Below are 27745 nucleotides of genomic sequence, written 5' to 3'. Positions count from 1 at the left end.
ACTGTGGTTGGGTAAAAGGCACATCTCAGGTAGAGGGTTTTCAGTTGTACTGATATCCGATTAATCTGTACTTAAAAGAGTTGATACCAATATTGTATACATAAACTGTAAAGTGTACAATAGAACTACAGGTGTATAGCCACTGCATGATGTATAGCTACTACATGATGTATAGCTACTCCATGATGTATAGCTACTGCATGATGTATAGCTACTACATGATGTATAGCTACTACATGATGTATAGCTACTGCATGATGTATAGCTACTACATGATGTATAGCTACTACATGATGTATAGCTACTGCATGATGTATAGCTACTGCATGATGTATAGCTACTGCATGATGTATAGCTACTACATGATGTATAGCTACTGCATGATGTATAGCTACTACATGATGTATAGCTACTACATGATGTATAGCTACTGCATGGTGTATAGCTACTACATGATGTATAGCCACTGCATGATGTATAGCTACTGCATGATGTATAGCTACTACATGATGTATAGCTACTGCATGATGTATAGCTACTACATGATGTATAGCTACTGCATGATGTATAGCTACTGCATGATGTATAGCTACTGCATGATGTATAGCTACTGCATGATGTATATTCTAATGGTTTTTAGAGAAAACAGAAGTAATGTAACTATAAGGCACAACTACCGTATAGCTGGTTATTTTTGAAACAGAAAATTTCACACAAGAAGCAAAATCTGAAATTTGAAGGGTTAGGGTTAGGGTAACCCTAACCCTAACCCTAAGGATTTTAATGTCAAAGAGTGCATAATTCAAAGTCTGGGTGGATTTCAAATAGCTAAACGGACAATTGTGTAACAAATTATGAAAATATGTGAATGTTTGCCTTACTGGTGGAATAATTCCCATCCCTGCACACTGGAGAGAAGACTGAGGAAATCTCAAGTGGTGTAAATTCACTGGCTCGATCGCACTTGATAGTAGCTAGCTCAGTAGAATGGATTCTCAGAGCAGATGGCATCAATTCCCATTCTGGATCACCTGTTTTCTGGTTATTGGTACAGAAATGATACAGTTTACCCATTATCATCAGTAATACTGAGCTAAAGTTCAAGGAATACACAAGCGAATCACTAAAAGTTGGATCGTTGCTTTCACTTGTGGGAATTTATTTTCGAAGAACAACCAGACATGGGAATTTATTTTCGAAGAGAAGGGCCTCTTTGAAACTTCTGAAAATAAAAATCTTTCGAAAATTACCAGCTATACAGTACACCTGGTTACCTTGGTTGGTGTGGCCTTTATTACACAACCCAGACAATTAGGCACCTTTAATACATGCTCCCTTGTCCAGATTACTCCATGTTTTGATTAGTTTTCAAGATGGCTACTATACACAGATTATGAGTTCAGCTTTCCTGTGGTGCAGTTCTTTATTCTTAAAGTGTAACAGTTACCGTTTTCTGAACATCTGGGTAAGAATATTTTAACACAAATAGCATTACTTACACACGTAGTCATATGGCTTCTCATAACTTCGCAGTTTCATGGAATAGTATGGAGAGGCTTTCGATTTGTTTGTAGTGAGCAAAAAGGCTTTTCAATGCTGCAAATAATGGCACTCATATTTTCCATGTAAACTATCAGCAGCAACATCAGTTCTCAAAGCGTTTGTACCAATCATTACCGATATGGTAGAAATTGCCATATCGGCCACCGATCCGATTATCGGTGCATCTCTAACCTCAGGATGATATGACGTCGAACAGTGAAGAAATCAAGCCTGTAGCAGTGCATCTCTAACCTCAGGATGATATGACGTCGAACAGTGAAGAAATCAAGCCTGTAGCAGTGCATCTCTAACCTCAGGATGACATGACGTTGAACAGTGAAGAAATCAAGCCTGTAGCAGTGCATCTCTAACCTCAGGATGACATGACGTTGAACAGTGAAGAAATCAAGCCTGTAGCAGTGCATCTCTAACCTCAGGATGATATGACGTCGAACAGTGAAGAAATCAAGCCTGTAGCAGTGCATCTCTACCCTCAGGATGACATGACGTTGAACAGTGAAGAAATCAAGCCTGTAGCCTCAATTTAGCTGGAGCATCAGTTAGTCAGTCAGTCAGTCAGTCAATCAGCATAAAATTACATTAAATAGAAAATATAAAAATTTCATAGAAACTTTTTGGAAGGGATGGGGTTGGTCTGAAGACATTTTTGGGCTTGGCTGTACTTAATCAATACAGTAGACCATCACTTATGTCCGACTCTTGTTTATCTGCACCCTCACTTATCCAAAATTGGAAATGACTGTTCTATTAGAGTATTATAATACAGGTGTATATTCTATTAGAGTATTCATAATACAGGTGCATGTTCTATTAGAGTATTTCAACAGAGCTCTGTATATAAATGTGTGGTCTTCACTTATCTGAACACTTTCACTATTGCCTGAGACATTGGGTAATGTAGGGTCTGCAGTACTGTCATGCTGTCATGAAGGGAAATTGAGTTTTAGGGTAACATTTTTGGATGGTTCCCTGTTCCCAGTAATACCATACTACAACATGTTCTAAATCTTGTAAAACCGGTTTGATTGGATATATGGTTTTCTATAATCATTCCATGTATTGAGTCAGTGTTACTTGTTCATTATTAAAGTTGTCATGCTCATTTGCGTTTTGTACCCTCTGTAGCCATCTGAGACACCATATAGCACCACTGCAGCTATTTCTTCGCAACCATATTTGATTTCATAACTTTTCACCCTGGCCTTTTTGGAGGGCCGTAGTGGCTGTTATTTCTGTACTAAATATTCTATAGTTGGTTAATTAGTAACATTTACTTTTGTAATGGGTCAAATATTAATGTATCATTCTTAGACCAGAACATATCATGTCATCTATACATGGTCTACACATGATCTACACATGATCTACACATGGTCTACACATGATCTACACATGATCTACACATGATCTACACATAATCTACACATGATATACACATGGTCTACACATAATCTACACATGGTCTACACATAATCTACACATGAGTTATATATATGATCATGTCACAACTCTCATGTATAGAGGTCTATACATTGTCTACACGTGTAATAGTTGTAACATGGGCATGAGGGCATACATATCAGGCAAAGCCTGAGTGCTCCTTATTACAGCTAATATGTAACACTTACCAGGCCAATAGCATGTACAGGGTGATCAATCACCCAAGCCAATACGAGTGCAGCCACTGGATGTATTATATATGCATACATAAAACTTTTGATTATGAGTCAGCAGCTAGTACGTTCTGGTTACGATGAACGGATATATCCTCAAGATATCACAGAACACTTCAGTTACGCGACTTCAATGTTTTAATCAGTGCTATTGAGTCATTTATGAATAAGCTATAGCACTCGTACTCAATGTTTTTCAACTCGTAGGATGGCAAGTATAACAAAACGCTCTCCATCTGAGTGGTTTTCATGGCAAAGTCCAAGTCATGCATCCTAAACATGTGAGTATTAATTGACTCCCACAATCAATTTCAGCATCAACGTCTATATAATCACTGCCCAGTTGTAGCCCAGCTACATGTGTCACAACTCACATGTGTAGACCATGTATAGCTAGCTTTTGTATCAAAGTTCCTTGAAAAAGAAATGGAGCAGAGCATGCTACAGTATAAATTGCTACTGCTGTAACAGTATAATGCAAATACAGTACTTTGACAGGATTTGTGAGTCTTCCACACAAATTCAATTCTATAAACTCATAACTTTATATACATGGTCTACAAGTGGGTCTATACATGGTCTCACATGGTATACACATGATTTACACATGGTCTCACATTTCTGACTCATCACAGCTTCTTGTTGTGGTGCAGGCTCACTCAACAGGTCTAACAGGCCACCTCCCACTGGTTGCTGTTGGCTGGTTGCTGGGGGTAGCGGCCCGATGTCCATCCCTAATAAATCCATCAAACCTCCATCAGCTGCTGGTTGTGTGGCTGCCATGGATACTGGGATGTCACTTGACATGATATCCAGTAATGAAGGCTCTTCTACCTGTTGCTATGGTTACAATAAGATCAATTAGATCAAAGGATTCACACCTGTGATGTCACTGCTGGTGGTGGTGGTCTGTTAGTTGCAGGCATTGTGGGTGGGGCATCTTGTTGCTGCTGAGTGGGTGGGGCTGTAGTATCCTTTACTTCAATTGGTGGCATCCTCTCTAACAAGCCTTTCCTACAGCCACACCCCTTATGATTACATCATCAGTCACACCCTTACGATTACATTATCAGCCACACCCCTTATGATTACATCATCAGCCACACCCCTTATGATTACATCATTTAAAAGAACATGTACTACACACACCAAGACAGACATAATTCAATGGTCACTCCATACAGAGAGCTAGTTAATAGGAGAGAGAGAGAGAGATTACTCTAGCAAATACTCGACAGTTAGTAAGTTAATACTGCACTATTAATATATATATATATATATAGGAGTTCTATTATTTTTGGTCATATTTTAGCAGTTACAGTATATCAAATACCAGAAACAAATCTTTATGTCACCCACTCCAACAAGTCCAGCTGTTACAACATTACTGACCTTTATTACATTTACAAAACTTGATAAAATTCTTTAAGAGCACATTGTACATTACAGTAGCACATTGTACGTTACAGTAGGGATGGGCAATTATTAAGAGCACATTGTACATTACAGTAGGGATGGGCAATTCTTAAGAGCACATTGTACGTTACAGTAGGGATGGGCAATTATTAAGAGCACATTGTACATTACAGTAAGGATGGGCAATTATTAAGAGCACATTGTACATTACAGTAAGGATGGGCAATTATTAAGAGCACATTGTACGTTACAGTAGGGATGGGCAATTATTAAGAGCACATTGTACATTACAGTAGGGATGGGCAATTATTAAGAGCACATTGTACATTACAGTAGGGATGGGCAATTATTAAGAGCACATTGTACATTACAGTAAGGATGGGCAATTATTAAGAGCACATTGTACATTACAGTAGGGATGGGCAATTATTAAGAGCACATTGTACGTTACAGTAGGGATGGGCAATTATTAAGAGCACATTGTACATTACAGTAAGGATGGGCAATTATTAAGAGCACATTGTACATTACAGTAGGGATGGGCAATTATTAAGAGCACATTGTACGTTACAGTAAGGATGGGCAATTATTAAGAGCTGTACATTACAGTAAGGATGGGCAATTATTAAGAGCACATTGTACATTACAGTAGGGATGGGCAATTATTAAGAGCACATTGTACATTACAGTAAGGATGGGCAATTACTAAGAGCACATTGTACATTACAGTAAGGATGGGCAATTATTAAGAGCACATTGTACGTTACAGTAGGGATGGGCAATTATTAAGAGCACATTGTACATTACAGTAGGGATGGGCAATTATTAAGAGCACATTGTACGTTACAGTAGGGATGGCCAATTATTAAGAGCACATAGTACGTTACAGTAAGGATGGACAATTATTCAGTTATCGTGATGTTTAGTTGGCAATAATCAACATCATTTAATTTTCATCAATTATCGAAATTGGCAATAATCATGTAATAATCAGAAACTTTTAAAAAGAATAATCATTTAACTTAAATATTTTGTGCATGTTTTAGTGTTTTTGTTATAGTGGTTAAGTGGGCAATAATCGTGATAATGGCTCATGATAACAATCACATGCCAGAAATGTCAATACCGCCCATCTCTACGTTACAGTGCATCCAGCTACCAGAACAATATCGATACAGATTGTTCAGGCAAATTTGATAATTTATGAAGCCTTATCCAATTTACTATAATATAATACACACAAATTCCAATTTTACATTCAGAAAATTGAGACATTCTTATAGTCTTGTTCATGCTCACTTTATGTTACCATAGTAACCTGTTAAAACATGTGTTACCATAGTAACCTGTTAAAACATGTACTATTGCAGTTAGTAGCACAATAAAGCCATTTAAATGCTGGAGCTGTGCAATACATAAATATTTGATACTAATGAGTTAAACAACTTGACAACTTATAATCACTATAAATGACTGTAACAGCCTTTACATTCCCTCCCTAGGGGAATTACCTGACTGAAGTAGCCTTGTTCATGATAGAGGTGTACTCCACTGATCTTTGCTGTATCTCAATATTCATATGGTTACCATAGTGTTGTATGATCCTCTTGATGTCACTAGTGAAACAACATGTCTGCCGTTACCATAACAACCACTCTGTTTATACCTCTCACTGCTCTTAAATCTTACACTCAACTTCATAACTGCATTAATAGCAAACTCCCTAGTTACTAGGTTGCTATGAGGAGTGAACAGAATTGATTCTAATAGTTTCACCACATCACTCTCCGTAGCATCCGGCTTAACCTCATCGTCAATATCAACAAATAACAACTCCCCATATTCTCCGATACTCCAAACTGCCACCTGGACAAGTGCTTGCTGCCATGGTACCAACAGGTTGACCAAGGAAACAAAATGGGTACGACTTACCGTGACAATATCACATCTTAGTGCAGTGTACAATTGTTGTACAGCAACTGACTGGTATTCTGTAGTTTGTGATATGAACTGTATCATGTCTGACACAATGTCATCCCTGATGTAACCACCAGCCTGAAGGCATTTGAAACATGTTAACACATCAGTGAAGTGATCACATAACAAGGTACAGCCTGGGGCATGTGAAACATGTCAATGCAACAGAAACCCATCCATTTATAAGATGTGTTTACCCACTATAATAGAATATACCGTATAAAAAATTGACAATAAAACTAACACAGCAATCACACTATTAACAACTCTAATTAGTTGTAGAGGTGCACAATTAGAGCTGGGACGACCGTACAAATACACCTCTGAAACTTCTTTCAAAAATAGCTTTGTTACAAATGTCATGTCAATAATTAAGGCCACTTGTTAGTAGGGCTGAGCGATACTGCCATTTTAGTATCACGATCGATACTAAAGTCACTATTCACGATACTGAATAGTTCACGATACTTACAAATAAGTCAATCATAGCTGGTGCTACATAGCATATTGCTCAGCATTCCTGCAGGAAGTCCTTATAGGTGATAACAAACTAGCCACTATCATCCTTGTTTACAGTAACAGTTATTGTAACACATGCTTTGGGGTTGTTATGGTGTTCACACCTCTCTGCAGGGGAAACCAGATGGGTGGACTTTATCATTTACAAGGATTCTTAGCCTAGTACTGCATAACAAATGGATTTTTAACGCGATATCGATACTTTTAAAATATCGCGATATATCGCTAAAACGGTAGTATCACTCAGCCCTATTTGTTAGGGAGTACACCCTTTACTATTAGCCATATGACCACTGTAGCTCCCCCACAAGGAGTGACAATACTTGTGCAACTGGTTTAACATGTTAGTATCCATAGTAATGAAGGTTTGATGGGGTAAAGCAGTAAACCAAATGAAGCTTCAAACTATTTGTCTCAGCCCTAGCATGAATCACTACGAAACAAGCCAATCTAATTAGCAAACACAGTCTTGTTTAGTGCTGAGCAACACTATCATGATAGATATTGAAGTATTATTCACGATACGATAATATCACGATACGATAATATCACGATAATTACACTTTGAATGATCTCCAAGTATTCAATGCATAAATAACATGTTAAGCATAATTAACACCATCACAGATTACTGTTATCTTGTAAGCACATTGATTAGGTAATTAATCACATAGTGGTTTAATTTGCCATACATTAGTCCCAATAGTAGGAGTGCAATTAATCCCAAATTGCATGGCCTTGTTTCTGTAATTGCACTGTAAAGTAGCCAATAAATAGCAGAATAACAAAAGCCTTTTAAGTGCAACAAGAAAGTGATATAGCCAATCAAATAAGCTGACAATAGAATCCTTTTAAGGGCAACATATGTAGACATTTTGAGTAGCCAATCAGAATTGCTGACACGCGAAGCCTTTTAAGTGCAGCAACAAATGATGTAATACAAAGAAGGATGATGCAATCACCTGGTAGAAGATAGATGTGTACTACAAACCCACGAAGGGTGGTCACTATGTGATTAGTAGGCAATCACACGCATTTTCGTGCAATTATGGAATAATTGTACTCGTAACAGCCAAAATTGCACTCAAAAGTGTGTGATTACCTATACTAATTGCGTGGTAGGCCAATATTTCTATAATTTTTGTTAGTCTTGCAGCCAAACTTTTCCATGATAAAACAAGCCAAGTAGTTATAAAACAGATCAGCCAGCTTCTCAAGCAACCTTTTAGTGGAATTCTAGACCCTTCGCAAAACGATTGACTAATTGCGTGGGCGGCCGATAATATACACAGCTTGTTATAGCCTTGCAACCAAACATTTTGCGAATAAGCACGCCTAAAGAGTTACAAAACAGTTAGGGTAACAATGTTTCTAGTAATCTTACAGCAATGTCGCGATAGTAAGCTGTAAATTATTGTATCGTGATAATGATTTTTTGATCATGAGTATCGAACTATCGATATTATTACTCAGCTCTAGTCTTGTTGTCTTGCTACGTGGTGGAAGAATTGCTAAGAAGATGCCAACAATTAAATTCTTCACGGAGTCCATGATTCAAGGCCATATGTACATTTAGGAGAGCCCTAGTGTTGAAGATCACTTGGTCTGTGAATGAGAACACGGAAATGATTGATATACTCGTGCAATAACTTATCAAGAAAACTGTTGATGGAGAGAATGCAAATAGTTGGGCACACACAAGGTGTAAATATCTTGTGGTCTGAAGTTTGTTGCAACTAGTCCAAAAACCTATGACATGGTTTCAACCTTGAGTGCTAACACGTTTACTATCCGTGTGATAAACTTGAAATTTGGCAACAAAAAAATATTTGGCAAATTGCTGCCGATTTGCCAAGTTTTTATCACCAACTTTTTCTTCTGTATGATATTACTAAGCTCCAGGGCTAGAAATACTACCCTGACAAATTGTAACAAATGCAAATTCCACTGTGGCCAGACATAATCACAATTCCAAACCACACATCAACTATTAGATACCCACACAGCACTCATACAACATAGCTATTCCAATAATAGCACACCTTAGTAAGCACACTCAATATAGTGTCCAGGTGCCACCTCTTGTTAGGGGAATACCTGAAGTGATGATGCAAACATTAGTTCTATCTAGTGCCCACTCACTTCTCTGCAATGGCTACGAGGTTACTAGCAATATATGACTTGAATTCTGGAGCAGCCACATCTAAGAAGCTTATCAGCTCTTTAACAACACTCCGTATGTTGTTCTCATCAATTAGAGCAAATGATAGTTCCAGAGCACGTCTGTAACAAGATAATTTGATTGGTTCAATAAGAGGAGGTTAGTCACAACATGACATGGTTAACACTTTCTGTCACAAATCACAAACAGTGTGTATGCTTCTTAGCTAGGAAAGTCATGTATTGTGTTGGGATGGCTGAAAGAAGGATTGTTAGGGTTCTGGGACACACATGGATACACTACCAATTCAGTGTTGGGGTTATGAGATCACGTGATCTCTGGGCTGCTACAAGTCACCTCTTAATAGAAATGTCATCATCCTTCAGACAATCTAAGATGGTGGATCGGTGACGCTGCACAGCATTGTGGTCAGCATGTACAGTACGCAGCAACGTGTTCAGGGCAACATATCTATGGAGAAGCCACACAATGTCACAGCGTTCCTTTGACACTCACACAGTTACCTTATGTTCTTATCATTGTTGACAAGGAAACGTCCGAGGATGTTAATAGCTAACACTCTTAACCCACTCTCACTATTGATATCCATTATGGTGATCACTGTCTCGTAGAGTATAGCATGACCAACATTCTTCCCTGACTCTGTGTTTGTAGCCACCTACGTCACCATTGGTAACAGCAATGATGACACACTGAGACATACCTGAGCTAATATATCATTCATTTGTTCACTGCAATCCTTGTCACCTTTGCCAAGTATCCGTAGTAACCTCAATATATGCACCTGTAGGCATTTTGTTCATTTTACATGTAGATTAATGATCAAACTAGATATTAGTCATGTTATGAGTTGTAAGAAGCACAAGGTATAAGACACACCACAAATTATAAGCCACACTACATACAAGATATAAGTCACACCTGTAGGAAAGGATCACTGATCCCGTGAACATCATGGTCAGGGGAATACCCTGACATAATCAAGTTCTTTAGTATCCGAACCAAATTAGGTACAAACTAGAACAAGAAAAAGCAAAAAGTAAACTGACACCTCAACAATCAGGACGTCTTGATAATCAGGACACTTTGATAATCAGGACACTTTGATAATCAGGACACTTGTCCATGGTCCCATTTGTATTAGTGTACACACATTTAGACCCCTGAAATCAGGACACCTCACCAATAAGGACACCTTGATAATCAGGACACTTTGATAATCAGGACACTTGTCCATGGTCCCATTTGTATTAGAATACACACATTTAGACCCCTGAAATCAGGACACCTCACCAATAAGGACATCTTGATAATCAGGACACTTGTCCATGGTCCCATTTGTATTAGTGTACACACATTTAGACCCCTGAAATCAGGACACCTCACCAATAAGGACACCTTGATAATCAGGACACTTTGATAATCAGGACACTTGTCCATGGTCCCGTTTGTATTAGTGTACACACATTTAGACCCCTGAAATCAGGACACCTCACTAATAAGGACGTCTTGATAATCAGGACACCTCACTAATAAGGACATCTTGATAATCAGGACACCTCACTAATAAGGACACCTTGATAATCAGGACACTTGTCCATGGTCCCATTTGTATTAGTGTACACACATTTAGACCCCTAAAATCAGGACACCTCACTAATAAGGGCATAGTGCCAGGAACCACCCCTTCTTGGTTTGAAGCTTTTTCCACGATCCATATTCCCCTTTCAAAATTTCCAATCTTTATTCACCTAATTTGTGTACTTTTTATTAATCCAATCTAGTAATGGATTTGTAATTTGCTTGATCTTGATGATAATGAAGTTTGCATTTGATATGCAGTCAGCCTTTAGTGTATGTACAAGAATTGATCAAACTGCAGTTTGTATACAAAGTCCAGAATCTATCATACACTACGATAGTAGTGTACAGTAGAGACCACAAAGGAGTAGGCGTGGCCCACAAAATAAAATCACCCAAAAAAACAACTTCAATTTTCCCTGACGACAATGAGGCAGTATTAGTTAGGTAAAACTAAGCCCAAACAAGCTTTCAGATCAACCCGAAACGCTTTCAACAAGTTGCTATAAAATTTTAAAAATAATTTATTTAACTGAATTTTCTACTGACTGACTGAGTAACTGACTGACTGATGCCTTCAGACAAGCATAACCAATTCATAATTATATACTGAGGAGAGTATCCTACTCTCATATACCCCTGTAGACGGGCGTATCATGAAGTTATGATGTAACTACAAGATGTTGTGGTTTGTGACGTACGAGCAGCCGTAAAAGTGCAAGAATCGTTAGCAACATTTCACACTCGCGACGCTCAGGATAGTCGAATTCGCGAATGGCCTAGTAAGAAACACCTACAAAGCGGTCTTAATCCATGAAGGAACGATTGTAGTTCGGTGAGAAACGCTTAGAGCTGGAGTTAATTTGGTTGCTAACAACGTTGTTAGGCACGCGTTCAATCGATATCATGTTCAACTAATGATATCATTAATTATACAAAGAAAAACGGGCGAACTCAGAAGTGCTACGTCGTAACTTCACGATACAGCTGCGAAATACGCCAAAGAGGAGATATGATTGAAACATACAAAATACTTAATCGATACTATGATATAGAGCCATCCACTTTCTTTACCTTAAACATCCAATCTTCCACCAGGGGCCACTTTCTTAAGTTATTCAAGGAAAGATCAAGATTACTTATTAGGCATAACTTTTTTTCAAACAGGATTGTAAATGTTTGGAACTCTCTACCTGACATCATCATTTCAGCACCTACAGTAGCAACATTCAAAGAGCGACTTGATGATTATTGGAAAAAATCAAGATATGGGCACACACAAAGGCCTGCGGCCTAGCCTGGCAATATTCATTGCCTAGGCATCTCAGCCCATTACATAATAATAATAATAATAATAATGATACGCCCTTCTACAGGGGTATATGAGAGTAGGATACTCTCCTCAGTATATATATTATGAACTCTAGGCGTAACTCGATAACGGCTAAGGCTACGGGCTTGATTTTTTCACTGTTCGACATTGCTTCGACCCGACAGGTGCTTTTTGGAATACCGCAGTATGTGCAATGCATTCTTCATGGACTTACCAGTGTCCTCCTATGTGTCCCATTCATCTTTGCTGACAGCGAAGTGTCGATTTGGCGATAGCACATGATGGCTTCCCTTTGTAACAGAAATCGTCCGTATTTGTCATAGTTGCTATTTTGACAGCAGAGATACTTTTCAAACAGTTCTTGATTCGTACTGCTGTGTAAAGGGGTTGAACATAGCCAACAACGAAGCATAATGGGAAACTTCACTTTTCAGACAATAATTATTGATATAATCCGGGGCGTGCAGCTCCATTTCTTTCGATATGCGTGGATTGCAAAGGTGCTTTTTGAATAGTTCTTGATTTGAAATGCTGCGTAACACGTTGAACATAGCTGACAACGAAGCGTAATGGATACTTCACTTTTCAGATGATAATTGGGGCACCCAGCGTCATTTCAGATGCGGTATGCATGGGTTCACCAGTCATAATAATTATTTACAAAAAAAGTTAACAAACAAGTACACAGAAAAATTTGGAATTTTCAACTAGAGTGCACTGCGCGAGTCGCGCCTAGAGTCGAGGTTAGACGAGCAGTCTGCATTGTTGCACCAATGCACTGAACAACTAGAACTGATGAAGTTTGCTAATGAACAATTTCAGCAGTGACTTTCAGAACTGCAGATGAGAACTGTGGACAGTGCACAAGTGAAAAAATTGGTTAAGAGCAGAAGCTAGCAAATCGAAATGCTTGTGGTCCCAGAAGTGTGAGCAACTACTTACACAAGAGATGGAGATAGAAGAGAGAGATACAAAGATCGCTAGACTGCAAAAGAAATTAGAAAAGGTAGCCCAGCGCGGCGATGAGACGAGACAGAAAAGCAAAGCTGAGCCAACAACAAGTAGATCCACACAGTCAGATTTTGGTCCGAGGCTACCTGAAGAATCCCAATACTCATCTGCATGGTCAAGTGCCAACTCTGCAAGAGGGCATCGTGGCAAAGCACCACCTATTGACTACTTCACTGGAGAAGATCCAGGCGTCCCGTTGAGGGAGTGGCTACCATTGCTGCGAGGGGCTGCTGATTGGAATGAATGGAGTAATGAGGAAACTTTTATTCAGTTGGCAGGGTACCTTAAGGGTAGAGCGCTACAAGAGTGGGAGCTACTAGATGATGAGTATAGCCATGACTGGCTTGAGGCAGTGAAGATGCTGCAGAACAGGTTGGAACATGGTCAGCACTCGATGGCAGCACAGGAATTTAAGTCGAGGAATAATGAGAGTGTAAGTGACTTTATTGTTAGACTAGAAAGAACCTTCAGAATTGCTTATGGTATAAAGTGGAGTGTCCTTGGAGAGTAAAGAAGCACTGTTACATGGACAAATGCAAGAAGGACTATTGCTAAAGCTCATGGATAGTCCTGCAGTAACTGGGGCATTAGACTATAAGACTTTATGTTTAGTAACAAGAAATGAAGAGCAGCAGCAGACAGAGTTGAAGAAGAGAATAACTTACCTCTCAGCTTTGAAAGACTATGATAGACCACAGAGTACAGTTGTACCACAGACAGTGTTGGGCAAGTTACATTTTAAAAGTAACTAGTTACATATTACATATTACTTGCAACTGAACTATTTAGTTACAGTTACATATTACCCATAAGATAAAGTAACTATAATAATATTACATATTATATTACTTTGTGTCCACAGCCTTAAGCTGTCACATGTGAAACTACCACCTTATCACGTGACATGATTTCGTTGTTGGGCAATGTGCAAATCTTGGTTATAAGTAAGAAGCTGGTGAATAAGCTTCATTCAGTAGGCTTCAATACTTCGTTGTGGCTAGGCGTTACTCAGTGGATTACTAACGAGATTAGTAACTTCATTACTTGTAGTAATAATATTACGTAATATTAGACTCGTTACAGTAACTATATTACTTAGGTAACGCGTTACATTTGTAAGTAAAGTTACTTGAGTTATATTACCTGTTTTTATAGCGTATTTCGTTATATTACTTAGGTACCACAAAAGTAATAATATTACGTAACGCGTTACATAAGTAGTGCGTTACTCCCAACACTGACCACAGAGTACAGTTGTACCACAGACTAACCGACAACAACCACAATCTGGGATTGCCAATAAACCATGTTATAACTGTGGCAGGTTAGGGCACTTTGTTAAAGATTGTAGAACCAAGAGTACAGAGAGTAAGGCCCACAGTCAAAGTAGCAAGACTTCTGGCAAGAATACTGTGAACAGACAAATCAGTTCTGCTTCTACAACAGATGATTACCTGTATTCTGATTCAGAGCAGGAAGATAAAGGTGATGGGGTTCGAATGATCTGTCACAAGGGAAGCCAAATACAGTGTGCACCAAGTCTTTGTACAAGGAGTTCCTGCTGAAGGGTTGATTGATAGTGGAGCTGAAATTACAATAATGGGGAGTGAGTTGTTCAAGTGGGGAGTGAGTTGTTCAAGAAAGTTGCTAGTGTTAATCGTCTTAAGAAAAGAAACTGCAAGAAGCCAGACAAAGTCCTTAAAACCTATAGCAGGGAAATATTTACCCTAGATGGTCAAATGGAGTTGGACATTTCTTTTGGGGATAAGACTATGAAAACAACTATTTACATTAAGTTGGATGCGTATGACCAATTGTTACTGTCAGAGGGAGTTTGCAGACAACTAGGAATTATAATTTACCACCCTGATGTCCACCCATCAAGAGTAAAGAAGGTAGATGACAGTAAGAATGATAACCAAGGAGATGAGGAAAGAGATGGTACTGTAATACCTTTAGTGCGTGTGCATTTGATAGAAAGAGTCAGATTATTGCCCCAACAATGTTCCAGAATCCAGGTGCATTCCGAAGGAGGCTACAGAAATGATTGTGATGGAGCCTGACTCTGGTGTTACCGACTTGGATTTGAAGACTGAACCATGTTTGGTGGAGTTTAGAGACAGTACAGGCCATCTCATGATTGCTAAATCCAACAGGTTTTACACAGAAGTTAAAGATGGGATTACAAGTTGGAACACGGCAAGATGCTTAAGAGGTACTGCCACCCCCAGGAGAAGTCACCACTGACACAGATGAATGCTCTGCAGTAAAGATGGTAACACGAGATGGGACAAGGTACATGACATTTTAAAGTGTGATATTCAATTGTCAGAACTTGAAAATGAAGAATTTTGCAAAATGCTTATGGACCATCATGAAGTATTTAGTCTGGAAGATGATGAACATGGAGAAACAGACCTGGTGCAATTGGAAATAGACACAGAAGATGCCCACAGCATCCACGAAGGCTCCCAATGGCTGCCAAACAAGAAGTTGCTAGACAGATTCAGAGCATCCAGGAGGCAGGTGTCATTCAGCCATCTAACAGCCCATGGGCTAGTCCCATAGTGTTGGTACGTAAGAAAGATGGCACTTACAGGTGTTGTGTTGATTACAGAGAACTGAATGCTGTGACTAAACCTGATAGCTATCCCTTGCCAAGAATAGATGACCTGTTGGACCAGTTGGGAGACACAAAATTCTTCTCCACACCTCTGGGTTTTGGCAGGTACTAGTTCACCCAGATTCAAGGGCTAAAACAACATTTATCACACCACATGGACTGCATGAGTTCCGAGTGATGCCCTTGGTCTAACAAATGCACCAGCTGTTTTTCAAAGAGTGGATCTGAATTCACAGGATGGTCAACTGTTTATATTGACGATATTCTGATTTATTCAAGAACTCTGGAAGAGCATTTGAGCCATTGAAAGCTGTAATGTCAAGACTGATACATGCAGGATTGAAACTGAAGTCAAGTAAATGCTTGTTTGTTTGGAAAGAGGTCAACTATCTGGGACATGTGATCACACCAAATGGGTTGCAAGTAAGTGATCAGCATGTGATCAGCATGTGATCAGCATGTGATCAGCATATACAGGCTGTCAGAGACTTCCCAGCCCCAAGGGTACAAAAGAAGTAAGACAGTTTCTGGGCCTATGTTAATTTTACCAAAAATTTGTACCATCTTTTGCTAGGATAGCACAGCCACTTCACACATTGACTGGAAAAAATGCCCGTTTTGTGTGGTCAGAAGAATGCCAACATGCTTTTCAACTTCTTAAGGAGAAACTGGTTATGGCACCTGTCTTAGTCTACCCCAACCTGAAATGAAATCTGAGATTGTCTTGGAGACAGATGCTAGCTGTTTGGGTTTAGGAGCAATACTTTCACAGAAACAAGAAGATACTGCCTTCATCCTGTTTCCTATGCTGGCAGAGCACTATCACCAGCAGAGAAGAATTATGGAATTACAGATTTGGAGATACTGGCAGTGGTTTGGGCAATTGGTCATTTCGACACTACCTATACAACCAGAATGTAAGGATATACACTGATCATGCTGCTGTAAAGTCAGTCCTATTAAATCCAAACATTTCAGGAAAGCATGCTTGGTGGTGGGCAAAGGTCTGACTAAGAAACGTTGAGATTGTTTGCAGAGCTGGGAAACTGAGTTCCAATGTTGATGCCCTGTCACGTAATCCCTGTGGGCCTGCAACGCTGAGTGGAGTAGGAGAATCAGAAGTTCAAGTTGCCAGCATCACAGAACATCAATCAGACCACACAGAAGAGTATAGTGATGTTTCAACTTACCTAAGGGTAGAGCCAGTTAACAGTGCTGTGAAAACTGAAGTGTTAGCTGTGGGGCAAAGAAAGGATAACCAGATTGCTGCAATTTTGACTTACCTTACAACTGTAGTTTTACCAACAGATGACCAACATGCACATAGAGTGATCTCCCAAGCAAATCTATTAGGGATAGAGGAAGGTGTGCTATACTGCATTGATCCTAAGAGGCAGTCAAGGAAACGGGCAGTAGTACCTAGTCACCTGAAGGAAAAGATTATTGGTAGCGTGCATGGTGGACCCTGGGCAGGTCACTTTTCTAACAATCAAGTGTATAACTTATTGATACAATCTTGGTGGTAGGATGGCATGTATACAGATGTGAGTAAACATTGTAAGAGTCGCCCACGATGTTTTCGCTTCAGGAGCTGGTACAATAGTAAATCCCCCCTGGAATCAACACCTGTTCAAAGGCCATTCCAGCTAGTGGGAATTGACATCATGGATTTGCCCAAGACTAAGGATGGAAACAAACATGTATTAGTGCTACAAGACTTTCTGACTAAATGGTTAATGGTTTACCCTATGCCTGATCAAGACAGTAAGAATTGTGAAGATCCTGGTTGAAGAGTTTATGCTAATGTTTGGTGTGCCAGAAGCACTGCTGTCTGACAGAGGAACAAATTTGTTGTCATTTTTGATGAAAGACATTTGCAGTCTGCTGGGGATTGAAAAACTCAACACAACTGCTTACCACCCACAGTGTAATGGGTTGACTGAAAGATTCAACCGCACCTGAAAACAATGTTGAGGAAGCAGGCAGCCACCTATGGACTGCAATGGGACATGGAGTACTGTGGGCTTATAGGAATACTCCTCATGATTCCACACACGAGAAACCTTCCTTCCTCTTATTTGGCATGGACTGTAGGCAACCAATGGAGGCTGCCTTCTTACCATCAACTTCAACAGATGTCACAGTAGTAAACGATTACAGAGAAGAACTGGTCAAAGTCTTATCTTCCATTAGGCAGTGTGGTTGAGCTCTTTTATCATACTGGGTCTTATACTTCACTTGAGCCTTCTGTATAGATTCTGCAGCAAGCCAGTATAAAATTGGTGAGTGGATACTGATTAAACATCCACAAGAGGAGACCGGAGCTAATTGTAAACTATCAAGGCCATGGTACAGCCCTTTTTGAATTACCAGAGTGGAGAATACTGGAGTCATTGCGGAACGTATTTATGGTGACTCACCAAAGGATAAAATTAGAGTTCATCTACAGCATGTGACCAAGTGTCCACCAGCCTTTCCTGCAGGAAACTACTGGTATGGTGGGCGTCGCAGTACCCCAGGCCGTCCTCCAAAATGGATTGATAAATGGGTTGATGAATCAAATGGAGGTGATGGTGATGATCAACAAGATACTAGAGGACAGACTACCAGTTATTGTGATCAGTCAGCTTATGAGCAGAATACTAACTAGGACAAGGATGGATACTGATCATACAGATGTTGATGGTCTGACTACAGATGAGAACACTGCCCATAGTGATGTACTGCATGGAAGCCAGACAACTGTTGTAGATGACAATACGGAGCTGAAAATCTGTCTGTCTTTCTGACCGTCACGCTGCTTACTCACCAAACTTGGTGCAAATCGACACAATCTATGCTGATAATGAAGCACTCATCATCCGGTTACTCTAAGATTGTTATCACGAGTTCACGCGTGCTTCCATTGGTTCTCTACAATGGGAATGGGTAGAAGGCCAAGGTGATTGGGCAGCATTCCTTTGAAAACCACAGCACATACTGTTCAAGTGGTAGAAAGCCTGACTAGCGTGTAAGAGGCCGTGGGTTCGAATTCACGTGTTGACAGATTTTTTTTCTTCTTTCTACTCAGTACCTTATTGTGTACACCTTTTTAAAACACAACTTTTAGCTCATCGTATCTTGGCATGCAAAGCACGTATCGAGGCAGGACTTTAGCAAAATTAAACGCCCATCATCTAGCAACTCGAGTGTTGTAGCAAATCAATATGTGCTTTTGTTTGCTCTTTATAGGCAATGAAGGCACTGATGTAGGGAAGGATCACTAAAAAATAATAACTGGCGATAGTGCACCTCCCTTAACCCCAAGTTATTACAACCAACCAACCTGGGTTCAATCCCCCCCTAGGTCATAACTCTTTTTTCAATTTTGGGACCTTTTTGATGCACTTTTTTGTTCTTCATCTACAAACTCTTATGCTCAATTTTTCAGCACTGGCTCTTAACTACCTCACATGATTGGACAGATACTACTGTGCATCTGAAAAATAATAAACTGAAATCATGCAGATACCATAGTTTACACTGAGGAAAAGCGTCTGACCTGGTACAACTGTTTCACTATAATCCTGCTTACATGCTTTCACTCTAAAGGATTATACATTACCTTAATAAGTATTTGTATGGTAAGAGGTATATGCGTCACTGCAACATCAGAGCTGAAAGTGCATAGCATAGGACAAGTTCTGAGCCTTTGCTTGCTTGCCATGCAGTAAATATAACTGTAAATTGTGTTGGCTTTATGCGGGCGCGCGTCTGCGAGTGTCCGGAGCTGCCCAAGTTCAATTCTCTTTGTGACAGTCGGTAAGGTAAACATCATGTAGAAACTGAAACTGTACCATGTGTACACCACCTGTAATGTAGGGTATACTGTATATACAATTGCCTTAGCTCACATACAGTTTAACTAATTAGCCTTGCATGCTCATTATTTCACTATATGTACTACATAAGGATCATGTACTACATAATGATCATGTACTACGTAAGGATCATGTACTACATAAGGATCATGTACTTTAAAGCACTATTGACATGCATGCTACACAGCAAATCTAGGACACTAATATTTATGCCCATTATATTAATTATTGTTGCATTAGTTGTCCTGCATGTAAAGCAGTGAAGGCTTTGTTTGTTCTTTACAGCACGTTGAAGTCACTGGTACAGAGTACAATATAACGGTCGGCCATCGGCCATTTTCCGACCAAGTGATGCTGTTGACCGATCAATGTAGCCGTTGGTCGGCCATTTGTGCCGATCAAATTTTTTACAACTGTGATTCTTTATTATTAGTCTTTATAACATGTATTATTATAGTTATTATTATTGTCGTATCGTTACCTTTCCTTACCGAAGCTATTTAATCGCTACGTAAAGTCTCTATCCCGTCGAAGCATCACTCGATGCGCATGCGTAAGCTAGAGCACTGCACCTCGTATTATCCCAATTATCGATTGTGGGTTACTGTCGATGTTGTGAAGAAGCGATCACTACACTGACTACACGAGTGGCGCCTTCCACGAGAAGAAAAGAAAGTAATTTTTTGCGAAGTGGAGGTATGATATTAAGTATACAATGGCCATTTTGTGGTTAGAATCTGTAGAAATGCACTGGCTGGAGAAAGTGGAATGAAAGTCAGGTGATAAAAGTGTTCTGCACACGGAAAGTTCGAGAGTAAGTTTTGATCTATTGCTATTCACAAGAGAAACTTTAGCAATAGCTAGTTGATAATTCAATCTGTGCTGACTCAACACACTTGTAACAAAGCATTTAGCACAGCTAAGTCTACAAACTGGCAGTACAATACATTGATTCATAGTTGTTTTTTTTTGTAAAATATGTATGCAGCAACACAAATTTTGTACATGTATTACTAATAAACTCTGTAAAATGCATGTGCAGTGATAAGTATTTGAGAGTGGTCTCAGATTCAATCTCAGAGTGATCCCTTTTCAAAAATTTCCTGGGGGGGGGGGCATGCCCCCAGACCCCCTAGAAGGCTTGTGCTTCACACACCAGGATAGTACACCTCTATCTTATGGCCATGCAATTTCAGAAATGGCCAATCAAATTTACTTTTGATCGGCCATTCTGTCTGAGCAATAATTTTCCCTTATATTGTACACTGCTGGTAGGGAAGACACACTGAATAGTTGAACTACATTCCTGTCAAAACCACAAACAATAAACTTTAGTGTTTTGTATAATTAATTTCAGCACAGCGGCATAAGGAAACCTCATGCTCTTTAAAAATGTGACATCATAGGGACTCCTATGGCACTTTAGGGATAGGGCAGACAAATTACCGACATGTTTGTCCATCTGTGTGTGGATCTATACCAAGGAGACCTCATTACCAACAAGCAGCAATTCTGAGTACAATCATTGAAGGCTTTACATGTGCAATGGAATTTTGATAAGAAAAAACAGGCTTGTTTGAGCTGTTTTCATTTGAAAGCGAAATCAAAAACAAGTTGATGTGCTAGTTCTAAAAACCAGGTGACATGCAGCTAGCCACTAACTATATAGCTATAATACATCAATTAATTAAATTAATGCAATTTCGGATTTCTGAAATTTTTGCAATTCTTAATTATGTTGCTATGCATTGCTAAGGAAGCATTTGTTACACAAACCACTTTTAGTTTATTACCCTCTCACCGCCACAACCGCCATATGGTGGTTTCTATATATAAATGCCCAAGTTTCTATATATAAACGCCTATAGCATCATATTCTAAACACTCTGTAATTTCAGTTGAATGCTATAGTAGCCCCCTGCACTTACCCTGTAGTGGGCATGCCCTTAAGTAAACAAGAACAGGGATAACCAGTCTCCCACACACTATCGTGCAGTTAGATGACGCAATCGCCAACTTTTAAAATGTCGATAACAAGCTTTGTAGACGATTCTTTGAAGTCATAATGGCACTACTAATGAAGAGAAACAGTAAGGAGAAGGATTATATCAGTTGGAGTGGCATGTTACTACTTTTGTATGCCTCAAAACAGTGACCTCGCGCATGCGAACATACTCAAATACGAGAAAACCAAACTTGGTGATAATTGATGTTTATTGTGTTACTATAAACGGTGCTAGCTGTAAGGTATTTCACGTTTGGTTTCACTTAGACCAATTTTTGCACTTTTAAAGTTATATAATGACTTTGTGGTTTCTCTTGTGTAAATAGCAACTCATTCATCCGTATAAAAACCCAGGCGTTTATTTCCTCTGGACCCGGCGTGTAAACAAGCCCAGCATCTATTCAGGCCCAGGAGTTTATTTCTTAGAGCAAACGAGGCGAAGGGTGATTATGAACAAAGTGGTGCTGAGAGTACTTGTATAATCAACTTACGGTTTTATTTACTTGGAGGGAAAAGGGCAGACAACAAAGCTGATTAACCCAAAAACAATTACAAATTATAAGTGCTGTTCAATCAAGTTTGAAAATGTAGATAAAGTGTTCAGCTCAATGAACACAAGGTGAGGTGAAACAATGAAATATGAGGTGAAGTGTGTTATCCAGTATGTAGACTCTTGCACAGCCAGCGTTTAATAGAATTATAGCCTACCCAGCGTGTATTTGAGCCTGGCTTCAATACAGATAAATATGGTATATGTGACCCTCCGACTTGTTCACACAAGCATGCCTATTGAGAAAAATAAATTAAATCGATTAAAACTATACACCATCTTATTCGCCTGCTCATGGAGAGTTTGAAAATCTTAGTTGTTTCTGTAGTCCCAACAGTGTGCGTGTCATGTGCATTTGTTTACGATGTGGTAAACATAAACAAGATTGTTGTCATTTCTAAACTGCCTTCATACCAATATTTATAAGTGACTACAGGGCTAACACTATACCTTGGCTGATTTGCTAATCCATGGTGAACATTTTAAGCCAAGCTGCTATGTTGTAGACTAATACAAACGAAAGTTATGGCTGCAAAATGTAAGAGCCAGCAGTATATTTTCAGTATAGTCACTGTACAAATCGATTATCTTGCTCTTAGCGCTACAATTCTAAAATCACTCACCACATAAGGCTGTGATCGATTCTTTGGATGCTGCACCTGCAAAACCCGAAGGGAAGGTAATTCACAAAGTCTAAGGAGAGTCGCCACACCTGTAATTCAGACTGCCGAAAAGAAAACCTCAGAGCAAAGCTCACTTTTGCAGAAGTTTGATACAGACTTCATTTTACTTTTACTTCTTACATGCAAGCTGCTTTTATCGTTTAACAATTTTGCTCACATGGGTGCATACGGACAAACATAGGTAGGTAGGTGGGTGGAGCCGGCCTGGCAGTGGGCACATGCCTGGTTTAATAAGTCAACGAATCAATTCAGCAAGCCTTGCTACTTTCTATCCCAGAATTTTCCACTGTGTAAACTTTGATAAGTGAAACAAAACAATAATTACAATATTACAAATATGCAAATTTTGGTGAATTGTTGCTGAGCCCAGTTTCCTCTCTACTGGAACTATACTCCTTACAGAGAACCAGCAGAGGGTCATTTTGAGATGAAGGATGCTTTCCAAGATGTGCATTCTATTAGGATTTTAGCAACAAAAAAAAAAACATGGCCAATCCCTATTATCTTGGTTCGTGACCAGAGGAGGTTGGTCATGCGTCATAAGCCTATGGTGTAATATTACACAACCAAACATTGTTCTAGGTGTTAACACTTGTTTAGTAGCTAGGAAAGCAGCGCATTGTACTGAGAAGGTTTGTAAGGGTGCTGGGACGCTCTGGTATGGATATAAAATCTGTCTTTTAGAATATTAAGAGGTATGAAGGTTGAATTAGTTCAACCCTTTCTTTGAGATCACGAGATGTTTGATGACGCATGACCAACCTCCTCTGGTTCGTGACAGCACTTATAAGCTCCTGATGATGCAATGAAGAAATAACAAAATTTAAAAAAAACCAACTGGGGAGATCACTTGAAATGTAATCCTTATCTTACCCCAGATCTACATAAAGCTCCAAACACTGCAGCATAGCATAGCTACAGTGACACAGCTACAGTGACACAGCTACAGTGACATAGCTACAGTGACATAGCTACAGTGACACAGCTACAGTGACACAGCTACAGTGACATAGCTACAGTGACACAGCTACAGTGACACAGCTACAGTGACATAGCTACAGTGACACAGCTACAGTGACACAGCTACAGTGACATAGCTACAGTGACATAGCTACAGTGACACAGCTACAGTGACATAGCTACAGTAACATAGCTACAGTGACACAGCTACAGTGACATAGCTAGTGACACAGCTACAGTAACACAGCTACAGTGACATAGCTACAGTGACATAGCTAGTGACACAGCTACAGTAACACAGCTACAGTGACATAGCTACAGTGACAAAGCTGCAGTGACACAGCTACAGTGACATAGCTACAGTGACACAGCTACAGTGACATAGCTACAGTGACATAGCTACAGTGACATAGCTACAGTGACATAGCTACAGTGACACAGCTACAGTGACACAGCTACAGTGACATAACTACAGTGACACAGCTAGCATGTCAAGTAACGATCTCTTTAGTGACACTTGACTGGTCAATAAGTGCCACTAACACTGAATCAAGCACACTAATTGTATGAAGATAAGCTTCAGTCAAGCTAGGGTTAGAGGTGCAAAGTTTAGCCAATTCTAGCTCCCCATAACCTCATCAAAAACTTACCTTCATAACAAAGGACATCATTACACTTAACAGATAAACCTCAGTTAGCAGGTTCTTCTCTATGCTAGGTTCCTTCTTTAATAATAATAATAACGCCCTTCACGTTACAAATCAGGCATGGCTTCATTGTATTACTTGATTCTGTTTTCTCTTTATGCAATTAAATAGCCCATGACACTTCGCCCTGAGGGGCACAACACCTATTCAAGCTAATCATAAAAGAGAGCATGTTCCAGTAATGAATCAGTACAAGTGTGTTACAATGGACAATTCAAAACACACATCAACATTTCTAGGGTCATGGCTACTGATTGAAGAAGGTAGCCAAAACTATACTGCAGTAACTCTCCTTCAGAATTCCAAGAAGCACTTTCGAACACAAGTGATGATTCTCCATGAAATAACTTGGTATGTGACTCCAGTAGTTTCCTGTATCACCGTTTGAACACAACAGTCAGTCAGTCAGTTGGTCGGTCGGTCAGTCAGAAAAATCTGTGATTTCACCGATTTTTAAAATCCTGTTGTAACAACTCACTAAGATTGTTCAGGCTGTTTCAAGCATTTGATTAGACTGGATGTTAGTGACCCAAACACTACCCTACCGTTACGTCTAGTTTGTAAGTGTGTCAAATACTTTTTTTTTTAAATTCACGACAAGTTTCTGCAAATATTTTACATTGCTGTGTGAAGGAAATGAAATATTTCCTAATTATATTTTCACATGGCTATCATTTCTCAGTTTTGTTCCTCAAAAATTTCCAACTACACATACCAAATTGTCCTCAACACAAACACAATTAAGACTATAGTGCTCTTGTGATGTCACAATGTGTCATAAATAATGGACATCTAAGGACCTCTATCACAAAAGGCACAATAGAATAATACTTAACAATGTTTACACCATTCAACTATTCTTCATAAAGACTAACCCTCTTAAAGTGAACTAGTGAGTCAGGATTGACCCGACACATTTCTTCAATGAGAACTACTCCAGTTAGTAACACTCCTACAAGTGATCAAGTTAAAGAAGAGTAGAAGGGTCACCATTTACCGTGATTCTTCTCATTCAGTAATGATCTCATTATTGGTACAAACATCTCCATCAACTCTGGTACTTTTCTAATGATCCTTACCGCGCACAGTGCAGCCTACAAGGAGAGGGTGTTATGATAGTGATGCCATTATAAGTATTGTAGTACCTTCCTCTTCAGATAAGGGTTAGTTGACTTTAGTAGCTTCTCCACTTCAGTAGCCATATCCCTACCCATCTCACTGGAGCAAATACTGTAACAGAATCACCAGTATTTGTATATACTAGACTGCCTTTCAAACAACCACAGGGTGCTACTTAATACCAGGTGGGATAAGTACCAGGGAGGATGAAAAGGCCTGCACAATAGTAGGGGGTTCAGGGTGTTCGATAAAGCAAGCGTTACTATTCAGTGGACTGGACTACTGGACTGACATATTTTTGGATTTTGCACATTCTACAGTTGGATACAGAGTAAGCACCCTTAGGGCACATGCAGCCCACTTCTAAATGCTAACAGTGGAATACTGAATACGTGAAAACTGTCTCTGAACACATAATTTTGCTACTGTTCATTATGCCACTATACATCACTTATTCCTTACCCTGGTGTGTAGTACATCAATATCATCAGTTACCAGAGGTCATTCACAACATTTCAGAATCCCACAAGCAAGAATCAATTCGTACTTATTTTCCTTTTTACCATCCACTATTAAATTATGGAACACTTTGCCAGAAGATGTGGTCAATCAGCCATCTATAAACTGTTTTAAGGACATTTTGTTAAACCATCTGAATTTACTTTGATTTTGTTTTGTATCTGTGTGTTATACTCCTTGATGGAGTCCTACACAGTAATAAATTAATAAAATTAATAGTAATGCTGCAGGCAGTGCAGGGAATGTGACAGCAATAGTTAACCAGCGATCAACTTGCTTGCCAGTAGACAATATCCTTCAAGATATCCTTAGAGCAAGATAGTCTTGTGTGGCCAGATGTGGCCAACCCTAAGGCACTTATAATCCGTAATTTAAAGCTGAAACGGAAGTCTGGCAGCAAGACTAATGAGACTAGCTCAACCTCGGACTAGCTTGCTCATCTAGCTTGTTCTAAGGATTTCTTGTCTACTAACAAGTTGATTACTGGTTAGCTATTGCTGTCACATTCCCTGTACTGCCTACAGCATTACTACACACCAGGAAAGTAATAAGTCGAGAAATAAGTGTCGTAATGAATGGTAGTGAAACAAGTTTTCGCATATTTCACTGTCGTCTTCAGCGTTTAGAAGTGTGTTGCGGGTGCCCTAAGGATGCTTACTAGCAAGACTTCATAAATTCAACCATAGAACATGCAAAAACCAATCAGTCCAGTGTTCCAGTCCACTGAATAGTAATGCCCTTGTTAAGGCAATATGGCACTCCATTGGCCCATGAACACAAATGACCCACACAACTGATGACTTCTGCTCCAATTTTCTCAGCACTAGTTCAGCTTTGTGACTAATACACATCAAACATAAGCTGATTGGCCCAGTGGTATACTACTGGTGGGTTGGGCCAGAATTGAATACGTATCAAACACTCTGAGGGGATTAGATCTAACAATACAGTTGTTCAGTAGCTCCATCTAGTGCTACACAAAATTGTGAAGTTAAGGCATAGGATAAACAGCCTGCAGATAGTAGGGATATTGCCATTAACCAGTTACCAGGCCCAAGGAGGTCAGCAACACACACACACACACACACACACACACACACACACACACACACACACACACACACACACACACACACACACACACACACACACACACACACACACACACACACACACACACACACACACACAACCTTCCTAGGGCACATAGTGCTAGTCCAGACACATATTGCACCTGATGTGACATGTCCCTGTAATAAACATTGTCATGGATACACACAATAATAACACACACTAACATTTTCATCGAGTTAGTGATCAACAAGTGCACGTCATGACGTTCATCTAGTAATATCATTGCTCCAAGGTAGCCAATACGTTTATCTGTGAACTTGTTGGAAGCTATCAACTTTAGACACTCCATCTACAGTAAACATGTCCATCTCTGATCACTTTAATGTTGCG

The 27745-nt window shown here is 39.5% G+C and overlaps 1 protein-coding gene across 1 annotated transcript in view; it reads right to left on the bottom strand.

Moving 5' to 3' along the window:
- LOC136239044 (AP-1 complex subunit gamma-1-like) overlaps positions 1-27745 on the bottom strand; it is a 39657-nt gene that overhangs the window by 11471 nt on the left and 441 nt on the right. Inside the window, exons 2-17 of the mRNA XM_066029781.1 lie at positions 27580-27704; positions 27475-27531; positions 25789-25873; positions 25641-25737; positions 25519-25595; positions 10252-10347; positions 10034-10114; positions 9834-9988; positions 9667-9780; positions 9291-9431; positions 9191-9245; positions 6585-6707; positions 6319-6533; positions 6164-6268; positions 4118-4250; positions 3854-4076 (exon numbers count right to left, since the gene is read on the bottom strand). Coding sequence (XP_065885853.1) covers positions 3854-4076; positions 4118-4250; positions 6164-6268; positions 6319-6533; positions 6585-6707; positions 9191-9245; positions 9291-9431; positions 9667-9780; positions 9834-9988; positions 10034-10114; positions 10252-10347; positions 25519-25595; positions 25641-25737; positions 25789-25873; positions 27475-27531; positions 27580-27704 — 1882 coding nt within the window. The remainder of the gene's footprint in view (positions 1-3853; positions 4077-4117; positions 4251-6163; positions 6269-6318; positions 6534-6584; positions 6708-9190; positions 9246-9290; positions 9432-9666; positions 9781-9833; positions 9989-10033; positions 10115-10251; positions 10348-25518; positions 25596-25640; positions 25738-25788; positions 25874-27474; positions 27532-27579; positions 27705-27745) is intronic.

This window comes from Dysidea avara, chromosome 11 (genome assembly GCF_963678975.1).
Source record: "Dysidea avara chromosome 11, odDysAvar1.4, whole genome shotgun sequence".
Lineage (NCBI taxonomy): Eukaryota > Metazoa > Porifera > Demospongiae > Dictyoceratida > Dysideidae > Dysidea > Dysidea avara.
The sequence above is the reverse complement of the archived record's forward strand: the minus strand, read 5'-3'. Positions and strand labels throughout refer to the sequence as shown.